The sequence below is a fragment of the Nymphalis io genome, chromosome 4 (genome assembly GCF_905147045.1).
Source record: "Nymphalis io chromosome 4, ilAglIoxx1.1, whole genome shotgun sequence".
NCBI lineage: Eukaryota > Metazoa > Arthropoda > Insecta > Lepidoptera > Nymphalidae > Nymphalis > Nymphalis io.
This window is the reverse complement of record NC_065891.1, coordinates 11,722,102-11,736,002: the sequence shown is the minus strand read 5'-3', so window position 1 is coordinate 11,736,002 and position 13,901 is coordinate 11,722,102. Positions and strand designations below refer to the sequence as shown.

The following is a 13,901-nucleotide window of genomic DNA, read 5'->3' as shown; positions in this document are numbered from 1 at the left end:
ATGTCCCACTGCTGGGAAAAGGAAGATGTAGAGAGCCCTACCCAACCAAACGCTACCTAAGTTTATTTGCACCTTAATAACACATTAATTGGATGTTCTAATTCGTATCATAAATTATCTTATAGAAAAAAACGATATTGCAAATTCTACAAATATCAACACACTAAGAAAAAATATTTACTTTATAAAGACCGTTTTAATTGTAACCTGGATGTAGAAGCAATTTGAAATAGTAGACGCTTTTCAACTTGGTCGCTAAACGTCCATTAGGTTTAAAATGGCTCATAAACGCCACTCGGTCACAGGAACTGAGAACAAATAGGTCATGCGTTGTTTTTCACATAATAAGCTGAATAACACTAACACTACAAAGCTTGTAGCTTTGTGTCCAAAGCTACAAGCTTTGTAGTGTTACTTGACGAAGCCAACTCCTTTTCCTTTGAAACAAAATTTAGTGAGGCAGTCATTTAAGACTTTACTCGCTTGTAGTAAAAAATTGATCTCCTAAACTCCCATATATTTTTTTAATTATTTGATGTTTTTTTATTGATTTATATACGATAATAGAATTAGTTATAGTACACATAAAACAAAATGGCGATCATCGCAATGTTTGTATGGAAGTCTTAGGTAAAAAATGAAATATAATATTTTGTTACATAATATTAATTATTATAATTTTGCTGTTCTTTATATTCCGCATTCTTCTGTTAATCATTATGTCCACCTTGTTTTCTTTTTTTTTTATAAATTATTAATATATATAAATAAAAACACATTATAAGATTAATATCAAGTGGTACGGTGTTAATAAATATATAGAACTTTAAGGAAAGTGTATCATTTAATGACAAGTATTCTGCGGTCGTTATTCCTGCAATTGTAAAATATAACATCGCTATTCTTTACAGCAACGCCGCTTTGCTAAATATGTTGTTAAGTCTCTCGTGGCTGTAATTAAACTGGCTTACTGAGCCGTATCAGAACATAGCTACATAATATATTGCTATTTGGTAGAAGAAAAATTAGTGTGACAAGTGAGTTTGAAACCATTGTTACGAATCCGGAAATACGTCATATGTTATTTATTAAAATAGTAGCAATTATTGTGAGATATTATTTACTGATCAATATTATCGATTACATATGAATTGTTTATTTTTACAATCAAGCTCGTTATTTGCCACATTAGTTATCTTCGAGTGAACAATGTAATGTAAACAGTAAAAGTTAAATATCTAACTTACTAATATTATAAATGGGAAAGTGAGATTGTTTGTTTGATACGCTTTCACGTCTTAACTACTCAACTGATTATTATGAAATTTTGCATACAAGTTGTCAGAGGTATAGAATCATAAGGTACTTAGCACCTCCATCCCCTCAAAACCACGGGCAGAAATTTGTCATCTATATCTTTATTATTATATAAGGCAGAAGAGTTTTGTTGTTGGAACTCGCAACTCAGGGTCTCCGAGTTCGATTTGAAAATTATTCTGAATTCTGAATCTATTATTGGCTAGATCCATTCAAATACAAATTATTTATTCGATATAGACGCATTACACTTATTTATTGATCGTCAAATTAAAAATTACCACTGGTTTGGATAATATATTAATAAATTAAAACAGATAATCCATTTTTTCTTGTATATCAATAGAATAAATAAATAATATTTAAATAAGCAATCTCAATGTTATAATTGATACTGTTTATTCGTTTTGATCCTGCTTTAATTCTGTTAATATAACATATGTTATTCATGTTTTTATATTAAAATTTAATAAAAATAATTATCTAATTAATTATCTTGTTCATGCTGTTATTGATGTCATGTTTTTTAGGTCAGAACAGGTCGTGGAGAAACTCTTCGTTGGGCCGTCTGTGTTCCAAGTGGGTGTGACGCTAACGCCGTAGCGGGCTTCGTTAGTGATGTGCTCTCACACACTGTGGGTAATTCCACAGGTGTTGAAGTCAATGAGAAGGATTGTTACACTCGGAAGCCTATGACTGTCAACAAGCTTGATATAGCATTCTTGTAAGTTGTATTTCGTAACATATAATTATAAATTGTTAAAATTAATCATCAACAAATCATTTGGGTAGTTAAACCAACACACTTAACTTTTTCTAGCGCCAAACATCAATACTTTATACGTATACTTTGTTAAGTAAGCGAGTCAGTGTGAAGAGATGTAGAGATGTATGAGGAATACAGCTTCACTGGCTCAATTAGCCTTTAAACTGGAAAACAACATACTTCGTATTGCAGTTTGGCTATAGAATATGTGATAAGGGTATAACTACCCAAATGGGTTTGCACACAGTACCATCACGTGAGATATGTGGGATCAGATCCCAATTGAATGTGTAATGAATAGATTATATTTCGTATATTTATATTATTTTAAGCCCCACATATCATCGTCCAAAGAATCTTGCATTGAAGATACTTTTGCAGTTGAATGTTTTTATATTATTTAATTAAAAAATGCTTCAGCAGTTTTCTGAATTGAAACGGGATTCGACGGAGTGAATATTTCAAGCAGAATCGTTTTTATTCCATTATAAATTTAAATTTAATATCTCTTTAGAACATTTTTGCAGATTGAAATCCTATTAATATTTATACAAATAGAAATATTTGTGATTCTTCCATTGAATATTTAAAAAAAAAAAATGCAATAATATTAAAGAGAAATTTGTTTGATTCTAAAGTAAATAAAAATATGTTCTTTCATAGTAGTTTTTATCGTCATTTCGATTTGGTAGATTTTTTAAAATGACGTTTATACTAAATGTATTGGACGACGTTTTTAAATTTGACATTTTTTTCAGAGGGATAATGCTATTTTTCGTAGTGATCCTCTTATTCACAACAGCCTTCGAAATCTACTCAATACGGTATATGAAAAGAAAGAATAGTCCAATACACGATCTTATAATTTCGTTTTCATTGATCAATAACACAAAGAAGATTCTATCAACAAAACAGAACAACAGTCTTGGATTAGAATGCATCAATGGAATTAAAGCCTTGGCTATGATATTTATTATTGGAGGACATGCTTGCCTTTTCATCGGAAGTGGACCTGTTATGGACGCTGAAGCTTGGGATCGAGTAAGATTATTTGATAAATATTTTGAAACTTAAATATCAATTATTATATCGTTTACCAATTAAAAACAAGCCTCGTCGGTCATGTGGATAGCTTACAAGGCCGCAGATCCCTATGTTTTGGGTTTGAAGCTCCGGGTCAGACCAATAAAAAGTTATTGTTTCTTCCTGTCGAAATTACGTAAGAAATAGACCAGAATCTGAACTATGGCAGTATTGCGATTTTTTTGAATACCACGTTAAGCCATTGGCCCTGCATCTGAACTCTTTCTGGTCATGCCGAATTTTCCGATCCTTTGGATTGTGAGACTAAGGAAATAGAGTATTTCAAAAACAACAACCACCAAGAACAATTGCGTACATACTTGTGCACTATAATATGTCCCGATCGGTTGGTAATTCCCATTGACAATGGCCACTGTAGCCACAACCGATTAGGAGGTCATCATGTTTTAAAAGGGCAAATTAACCTACATAAGTTTACATAATCATAATATGCACAAAGGATATCATATCAAAAGAGAGTTCGCATGGTCTATCGATAGAAGTGACCATCTCAGTGATTATCTGGTTAGCATGGAAGTAATTTTATTCATTTTTTGCGTACTTTAAAAATTACTGATATAGAGATTAAATGGAGGGATTAACTTAAAGCGTTATAGAACCAAGTGAAGTAAAAGCGAATCATCGTGCAGAACCATCTGTTAATCAAAGGCCCCACATGCTGTCAAGCATAATAAATATGACAAAGAAACTTGGCAGTCAATGATGTCCGTGTGTTCCACTCTTAAAATGGATACTATAGATTTAAAGTATTTCCCTTTTTTCAAAAAAGAACCAACCTCTTTATTTTCACTAAAGTAATGTTTGAACAAAAATGTGAAAATGGATAATGAATTCATTAATTTACTTAAAGCAAAACCTGCGAAATAAATAGTTTTTCAAATATTTATGAATTAAAATAATTTACATAATAAATTATAGATAGTTATGTGAATTATTTTAAAAAACATCCAAGTAATAAGACAACCAATCATTATATTTTAGGAATTATGCGTTTCTGTCATACAATACATAAATTAAAACTTTAAAAATGTACGAAAAAATGTTTGAAATTCTTCAAAGGTATTGACTTCAAGCAGTTTACTATATATTTATTGTATACATATAAAACTTAACAAAAATCCCAGTAGAGTTATTTTCCTATCGCGTTTTTTGTTATTGTTTAAATTATCTCGATATTTTCAGCTCATTCGGGATCCAGCTAACGCCTTCATGTTGAACAACACATTGCTTGTGGATACTTTCCTATTCTTGAGTGCATTTCTCTTTAGTCGGCTTTTGCTTATTGAACTGGACAAACGAAGAGGGCGTTTGAACGTATTGCCAATATTAGTTTTCCGGTATATTCGGTGAGAATTAACTATACTTTCAACTAGTATTATTAAGTCCTTTGTGTTAATAATTTACTGAATATACTAAGAATTATTTTATACAAACAAGTATTTACGTTTGTATAAGCTGTTTCAAAGATATATTTAACGTTTTAGGTCTTTATTATGATTGAATTAATAGTGATAGTGGTTTCGTGCCACAAGAAATTTTGTGATTAAATTGAAAAAGTATTTTTGCAAATAATTATACTTATAATAAAAAAAAATATTCACTAGGTTTATTTTATGCAGATTTTTTTGTTTCACTTAAAGTATAAGATTTACATGCTTATTATTAATATAATGAACATATTAAAAATAAATAATATTTCCCCCTCTGGAATATAATGAGATATTAGAAAAAATAAGGAAATGTATAAAGAAAAATAAATATGTTAAAGTTTTTTTGCTTCAGAACTTGAAAACGTGCCCCTTTTTAACTTAATTGCTGGATATTTTTTTTTCAGGGTCACACCAGCGTACATGATTGTCATGCTGTTTTACATGACATGGTTACCAAAGATCGGAGAAGGACCACTTTGGGAAGGTAGATTAGGTTTGGAGCAAGAGAGATGTATAGACAGTTGGTGGGCTAACATCCTCTATGTTAATAACTACGTCAAAAGCGAAAGAATGGTAATTTATTTTTACTAATTTTATGGGTATGGGTATGCCATATATGATTCATATATTATATTACTTAAATCAAATCAAAATATTTTATTCAATTTATAAAAATTACATTTACTTACTTCTACTGGTCTGGAAGCCAGGAGACCCTGAGATGTGTTATCTTCTATAAGCTTCTTAATAATTGTATATTAATCTTTTGTATAAAGCGTACATACAAAACATTACAGAATATGTATTGAGAAGCAAGAAGAAGATTTTTTAGTTCCTAGGTTTATTTATGCGCGTTATTTATCACAAATATCGTGGTATTGGTAGCATGACTTCAAAGTATGGTGATACAATAAGACATTACTACTTAAGACTGTGAAAATAACTAAAATATACTTAACAAAAAGTCTTTTTAAAGTATCGTAATGGCAGGGACTAATGATGAGTGAGCCAGGGTAAGGCAAGCGAAAAGCGACAAGTAATTTTTCATGATAGGTTGTGCGTTGTAATTGTGAATAATGGAATAGACCTCATACATTGCCAATGTAAAGGGACGGGTACTTACACCGGGTGGTCCACTGGCTTATATCCTTTTGTTTATTATTTTAATTAAACCCACAACGTTTTCACTTTATTTTATTCACCTGAATTTCTTTTTATTGTTACGCATTAGTATTATAGATAATTATATCAATTCAAGGTTTTTTCCAGTGTATGTTCCAATCGTGGTATTTGGCCGTTGACACGCAGCTATTCTTCGTGGCTCCGATATTTATCTATAGTCTGTGGCACTGGAGACGGCTCGGCCCTATATTTACTGCGGTGGCCACTTTTGTATCCCTCGTCATACCAACTGTCATCACGTATAAAGATCGCCTGGATCCGACGTTGCTGTTTTATGCTAAGTATGTCAAGTGTTTTTAAGGAGATCCCTTCACCCACAATTTGTTCGAGTTACTTATCGTTCTCAACGTGTTTGTGTTTAATAAAATATAATTACAAGTGTTTCGAAAATAATCGTATAATTTTTTTTTAATCGGTAGTAAATTTTGATGAGAAAATATTAAATGTTTTCAATTCAATTTGTAACGCTTAAGACTATAGTTATATAGATATGGTAAACCTACCCAAGCGAATAACTGAAAGGAATAAGAAAGCCAGTATGGAATAAAATGTTAACATTTTTTCTAATAACATTGTATGAATTATAGTATGGATCGGTTGATGATATTTTTTTTTATTTCTTTTTAGAGAGTTCACAGACTTCGCCACGAATTATTACTTTGTAGAGGCCTATATAAGGACTCACATGAAGATGACTCCATATTTCATGGGCATACTCACAGGGTATATATTACATAGGATTCAATTAGAAAAGTAAGTTAACAAAATATATATGCATATATATTTATATACTTTGTGATTTCTTTTAGATTAAACATATTTTTAAAGATATAGCTATCTATTTAAATATGGCATAACGGTTCTATGTGTTTAAAAGTTTGGCATATTATTTTATGGTTTTATTTAGACCTTCCTAGAATATAATCTATAACCACTTCTTATTTTGTGTGATTTTTGTAGATTTGTTTAATTGCCTGTATTATGTCTTATCAAAGTCATCTTCTCACGATAAGGGAGGTCGTAAACATTTATAATTTTTGAATATATTCCTTTAAGCATTTACTTGGGCTTTATGCCAGCTCATCTAGATAGTTACCACCCACTCATCAGATATTTTACTACTAAACAGCAGTATTTAATATTGTTGGTTATTGTGTAACTACAGGCATGAGAGACATAACATCTTAGTTCCCTAGGTTGGTGGAGAATCGGCGATGAAAGAAATGGTTACTATTTCTTCCATAGCATTACTTTCTTAATTTTTTGTCAAAAGACGTTTACTGTAGTACATATAAAATTATTTTTTATTTACAGTTACGAATTTTCAAATCTTCTCAAAACCTTCGGATGGTTGACGAGCATCATCTTAGGCACAGTGACGACATTCTCAGTGAGTTTATTCTACCAAGATTGGTATGAATACAGTACAATTGAAGCCGCCGCGTACATATCACTTCACAAATTCGCATGGAGTATTGCCAATGGATGGCTGATTGTGGCCTGTGCTACTGGCAACGGAGGTTAGTTATTTGAGAATATATATTTATGTAACGCTTCTATTATAATAAGTACATCTACGTAATATGGATCAATTTGAAATGGATGAGATATCCATCATCCCACAAGTATTTGGCCTTTGTAACAATAAACGATGTACTTAATACATGTAATACTTAAAATAGTTTACACAGTGTGAGCTGCTGATTATACAGTTGACAGCTGCTCGCGTTGTTTACTCGTATGTCGAGAGTACGCAAGTTGTGTGCTAGAGTAGTAATGGGAGTCTCTCGCGATTGACTGATGGCTCACTGCCTAACGCGTGTGGACGATGCGAGTGATGTGCGAGATGCTGCCATGCGAGTGGCGGGGTAGGCAAGTAGGCGAGTGGAAACAATAAATGTTAAACGTACTTAGGTGCGAGATACATTACTCACATGCACGAGTAAATCGTATACGAGTACGTATTGTGAGTTGCTTCACTGCGTAGACCAACTCGCACGCTAGCTCGCTCTGGTTAACCAGAAAAAGTATCGGAAATTAAAGATTTGCTGAGATATAATTAACGAATTTTGCGTTATATGATAAAGTCTTCTAAGCTTGCTAACTTTTAAAAATGCTAACTTCGCAGGAGAGATTTCAACGCACAAGGTCATTTCAAACACAGGTCCTCTTTTTATTCTATTAGTCTCTCGTATCATAAATAAGTCCAGTCCATAAATTTAAATCTTAAGGCTTATTACTTAATATAAATTCCATATAAATGATAAAAACTTTGGAGTTACTTTTCGTTGTGTTTCATGAAGATAAATAAATGTTATTATAAATTACATTTAAGTAAAATATTCATTTAAATTAGTGGAAAAGCGTAACGCATGTCACTTACCGGCTTTTCTCGAAAGAATCTACATAATTCAATACTGTATTGATGATTCAAAAGTACTTTTATGGGCCGACTACTTGGACAAAAATATTTTTGCTTAATAATTAAAAATACTTTTTACTTCTAAAATTTGTTAGTTGTGCATCAACACATTTAGATTTAAATCACAACGCGAAGACTCGATAGTTTAAATAAAAAATATTTTTTCACTTAAAGTACACCTCAAAAACATTAAGAATTAAGAAAATGATATAGATTTATCATGTTTCCTTTAATTTGTTTTATCGCGTGATATAAAGGAAATGTGGAAATTCTCTACTGTCATTGTGTATCTTATTCATAGCATGTTGTTTCATGTTGCATGCTTCGGTAAGGGAAACAGCATCTTGTGATAAAGTACCTGCTATTAACGTTGGATAAGATCGTTCTTCTAAAAATGAAGATTTTTTATTTGTATTGTACCCAGAATAAAAATAATTGAATTCGGTTTGACTAACTTAACTTGATACCAGGATATTGGGATGTCCATTATTGTACATTCTTTTAAACTTTGACCACTAACAGTAACAGCCTGTGAATGTCCCACTGCTGGGCTAAAGGCCTCCGCACCTCTTTTTGAGGAGAAGGTTTAGAGCTTATTCCACCACGCTGCTCCAATGCGGGTTGGTGGAATACACATGTGGCAGAATTTCAGTGAAATTAGACACATGCAGGTTTCCTCACGATGTTTTCCTTCACCGTCAAGCACGAGATGAATTATAATCACAAATTAAGCACATGACAATTCAGTGGTGCTTGCCCGGGTTTGAACCCACGATCATCGGTTAAGATTCACGCGTTCTTACCACTAGGCCATCTCGGCTTTTTTGACCACTAGCAAATACTAAAATAAAAATAAATTCGCTGTAAAAAAATGCTATAATCTACATAAATTACAAAAAAACTATCAATAATGTAAACAATAAATAGAACATAGGCACTTATACACATAAGTATAATGGCGGTAGTATAAATAGCAGTTATTTCTTTATATAGTTAATGTTTCTACTGCAAATAAAGCCACGCAGATTAACTCAATGCTAAGGCTAAAACTCTAGCATTGAGTTAATTTGCGTAGTAGCTAACAAGCCCCTCTGGTTAGGTACCACCCACCCATCACATATTCTACCGCCAAACCAGCAATACCTAGTATTGTTGTGTTTAAATGGTGTTTGAGCCAGAGCAACTGCAGGCACAAGATACATAGCATCTTAGTTCTCAAAGTTGGTAGCGCATTATCATGAAAGAATGGTTAATATTTCTTACGGCGCCACTGTCTATGGGCGGTGGTAACCACTTTCCACCAGGTTGCCCATTAAATAAACAACGGAATATTAAATAGAATGTAAATTTTAATGAATTACTAATTATTCTGAAAAATGATTATATTTGTATATAAAATATTAAATAGAGTCCCAGCAAGTAATACTATTTTAATAATGCACCCGAAGGTATTCATATTGTTGAATTTCAAAAAATATTTGTTCGTCAGAATCTATATTAAAATGAATGGCTTCCATTAATAATTTTCATATGAAATCGCCGGCGGGAAAAGCACGTGTAGCAATTTTAACGTACATTTATATTTTTATAAGTAAATAATTTTTATTAAAATGTATGAGAAATAAAAACAATATTGCATACGTATTTACGTAATATGGATCGGGTTACTGACGTTCATTATTATTTGTAGTTATCACTTTTTTGCAATTATTAATCTAAAATAACCCAAATTATATTCATATTTCATCCAGTAACGAACATCATACGTCTCACTAGCGATTGTTATTATTGATGATTGCAGGAATTCTCGGAAAACTTCTGACATGGAAATTCCTCGTGCCGATAGCGAGACTCACGTTCTGTGCGTATCTCGTTAATGGTATTATAGAATTATACTACGTGGGCCAATTGAGACACCCTCTCCACATAACATTCTTTACAGTTGTGAGTATATATATATTTTTTTAAGTAAATTTTTTCAATGTTGAAAGGCTGTTTTCGCATTTTATTTTTACCAGCAAATTAATTTAATGAAATTTACATACAGCCTAGCACCACTGTATATAATACTGGTAGCGCTATAAAAATTAAAAATACCGATGAATTATACATTTCTTTGTTTGCTTGGATGTACGAAGCCCTTTACGATTTTTCTTAAATCTAAAGCTTCATAATTGTAATTATAAGAATGTAATAAATTTATCTTTTAAATAATTTAATAATTTCTAATAATCTTCCTAATTGTGAGGTGCATGTTATATAAGAAACTTAAAGTTAAGCTGCTTGCATCGCTTTTTCCGATCGGATGTTATTAATTGTTGACTAGCTAGAATTTTCTAAAAAAATTAAATGTATAATGTGGACAAAATTAAGTATTAATTAAAAATTGTATCAAATTAACTTTACAATATCGAGGGAATTTCAATTATTCTGTTATGTTATTTCAGACGGCAAATGCAATATCCCACATCGTTCTAACTTTCATCCTTGCACTTATACTTTGTATAATATTTGAGTCTCCCCTGCACGGCATAGAGAAGATCTTATTAAGGATGTTTGGTAAGTACTTATATAATATGAAGTGACTTTTGATCGAATTTACTTATAACACATCTTCGTAACTTTCACGATATCAGGAGGTACTTCAATTAAAATTGCACCTGATGCATTCACAAACCGAGTAAGATTGGAATTTAGGCAGGTTAAGACTGGTTTGAGAAGCTGAATAGACCTTTTCTGTCAACTGCCTCGTTGGTCTAGTGGCTTGATGTAAGGCCGCAGACCCGGAGGTCCTGGGTTTAAATCCCAGGTCGGGCCAATAAAAAGTTATTGGGTTTTTCTGTCAGAAATTTCTCAGTAACAGCCCGGAGTCTGGAAGTTGGAAGTGTGTTTACTCCCGTGCTTCGGAAAGCAGGTAAAGCCGTTAGTCCTGCGCCTGAACTCTTTCCAGTCGTATCGGATTATGAGAGTTAGGGAATAATAGAGAGTGCACCTGTGTTTGCGCACACTATAATATTGTGCACTATAATATCTCCTGCGTAGTTGGCTAGTCTCTCTTGAGATTGGCCGCCGTGGTCGAAATCGGTCTGGAGGACATTATTATTATTTAGACCTTTTATGTACCCCTAACAACAAAAAGCCGAGATGGCCCAGTGGTAAGAACGCGTAAATCTTAACCGATGATCGTGGGTACAAACCCGGGCAAGCAGCACTGAATTTTCATGTGCTTAATTTGTGATTATAATTCATCTCGTGCTTTACGGTGAAGGAACACATAGCGAGGAAACTTGCATGTCTACAATTTCACTGAAATTCTGCCAAATGTGTATTCCACGAACCCGCACTGGAACAGCGTGGTGGAATAAGCTCCAAACCTTCTCCTCAAAAAAGGGAGAGGAGAAATAGACTGACGTTTGCGTTATGATTTTTAAATTTCTTACAATGCCAATGTATATGGGCATTGGTGACCACTTACCATTAGGTGGCCAATATGCTCGTCCGCTTACCTATTGAAAAAAAAAATATATATGTGATATTGGTAAGGATCACATTTAAAAAATTTTTCAACCCGCTTTAACTAACTTAAATAAACACATTTTTCTGTAGTTAATATTAATAAATGAAATATAATAAATCCTGTTTTTTTTTCAATTTTTTAAAACTCGGCCAGCGACTGTCAATTATATTACAATTTTTTAATCGTTTTTTTGTTTATTGCATTAGATTGAAAATCACACTTGTTTAAACACATTACTTTTTTCAGCAGTCTAGGTCGCATTTTTTTTTTAACATAAGGATATGACTTAGTTTTTCTTTTCAGCTCGGCCAGTATTAAGTGATAACGCTAAACAAGATAGCTCTTGCGAAACATCGAGACATACTAGTCAAAGTAAACTTGATACGTAGTTTTAAGAATATTTTTTTAAAGTTAATTGCTGTAACATAGTCTTAGTGATAACATGTCGCACTCACTTTAGGATTGTAAATATATTTGTGACGTGTTGATATATGTATTTCGAATATTGTAAAAACCTTTTTATCAAGTACCATTCCTGTAAATATAAGCGTTATCTTTAATTTCTGTGTTCGATTCCTGATAAGGCAAATATTTGTGATGGTTATATAATTATCGGTTTTGGTTAAGGTGTTGTTTGTTTAAGCACATCCAGTTGGTGGCGTTTACCATCTTTTAAATATAATTGGTAATTTTAAGTAGAAAAATATCTTTAATTTAAATATGCTTATATAAAATACTTGCATAAAAGTAGAAACTTATATTTTTTATCATATAAATTTTATTGTGATGGATTTTTGGGAAAGAGTACTGTTCTGTCTCTTTCTCTCTTTTCTCGTATGTCTTATGTACTTAGATACTAGTTAAGGACATCAATGCTCAAATGTTTTAATATTGTATAATTTTTAATAGAATTATTCTTATAAAATAATTCAAATTAAATTTTCCTTTATACGTATAAATAAGATATTTGTTGTGATGATATAAATGTAATAAATAACGATATTTTAATAATGTCCAAATAAATACTTTTTAGTATATTTTTAATATGTATTATCAGTCAAATGTTCATTGTGGACAATATATCGTGAGTCTGTTGCCATATTTCGAGAAATGTAATTAAAAATTTTCATATATAAAATACTATCAAAACTTTGCTGACTTTGTATATCTGCCTATAACTACATACATGTATGTAATTTGTCGCAGCGATTATTTGAATCGTATAGAAATTAATGCGCTGCAGTGCCATCTAACAACGAGTTACACAATTTTTTGTATTAAGCCCTTCTGAATAAAAAAATACATATGTGTCAATTTTCATTTGCAAAAAGTGTTGAAGTCTACCTTGCTAAGCACGGCGGATGTACCAAAAACAGTTGATATATACATTTATAGCATATATACTTAAATACATATGCTATGAAGCTCTGAAACAGTACATAATGAAGTTTAAAATATATTTTATTCTCTTTAATGAATCCATATATTAAATTAAAGTAGTTTTTTTTAAAAACCTCATTAAATGTCCCGTGTAACAAAGTTTGAATTAAAGTATTTAACTTTCATTTATTTACACAGTGTGGTTTTTATTATTTTGCAATTTTGAAAGTTTTAAATAAAAAGTCAGTTAAAATGGCGAAGTAAAGCTCATTTACAATTTTGAAGGCGTAATTAAAATTGCAAAAATATACACATTACAAATGATTATTGTAAGATTTCAATGAAAAATATCTCATTTACAGTAATGATTAATACTATTATTATTAAATACTTCGATTTTGCTAATGTGTTTTACCAAGAAGTATTGTGGTTCCATTGATAGTATTATTATTATTATTTGTTGGAGCGGACTGAAAATGGTTTTTTTTTCAACTTTGATATTAAATTTTTATATAAATATAAACAGTTTTTATTGCTAACTCCCCGATGAAAGAAGCCCTAAAAATATTTTTGGTAAGTACCTCAATTATGTAAATTGACAAGAAAAAAAGGCCCTGCAAATTCCTGTTGACTTCAAATCACATTCATTGATGTAACATATCCACAAACGTAGTGAGTAAAAAAAATAATATCGGAGAGATAAAACATATTATACTATTTATGAATTCGAGTAGAAAGGAAGTACTTGCAATTCTTGTTGCTAGGATTTCGCGCAAGTCCGCC

General features: G+C 31.6%; 1 protein-coding gene across 1 annotated transcript in view; it reads left to right on the top strand.

The window, feature by feature from the left end:
• The window catches only part of LOC126768125 (nose resistant to fluoxetine protein 6-like), a 51,417-nt gene extending 37,882 nt beyond the window's left edge, over positions 1-13,535 (top strand). Inside the window, exons 3-12 of the mRNA XM_050486041.1 lie at positions 1,848-2,041; positions 2,842-3,124; positions 4,370-4,533; positions 5,022-5,190; positions 5,887-6,080; positions 6,427-6,552; positions 7,114-7,319; positions 10,023-10,165; positions 10,669-10,780; positions 12,042-13,535. Coding sequence (XP_050341998.1) covers positions 1,848-2,041; positions 2,842-3,124; positions 4,370-4,533; positions 5,022-5,190; positions 5,887-6,080; positions 6,427-6,552; positions 7,114-7,319; positions 10,023-10,165; positions 10,669-10,780; positions 12,042-12,127 — 1,677 coding nt within the window. The 3' untranslated portion in view covers positions 12,128-13,535. The remainder of the gene's footprint in view (positions 1-1,847; positions 2,042-2,841; positions 3,125-4,369; positions 4,534-5,021; positions 5,191-5,886; positions 6,081-6,426; positions 6,553-7,113; positions 7,320-10,022; positions 10,166-10,668; positions 10,781-12,041) is intronic.
• The last annotated feature ends 366 nt before the right edge of the window (positions 13,536-13,901 follow it).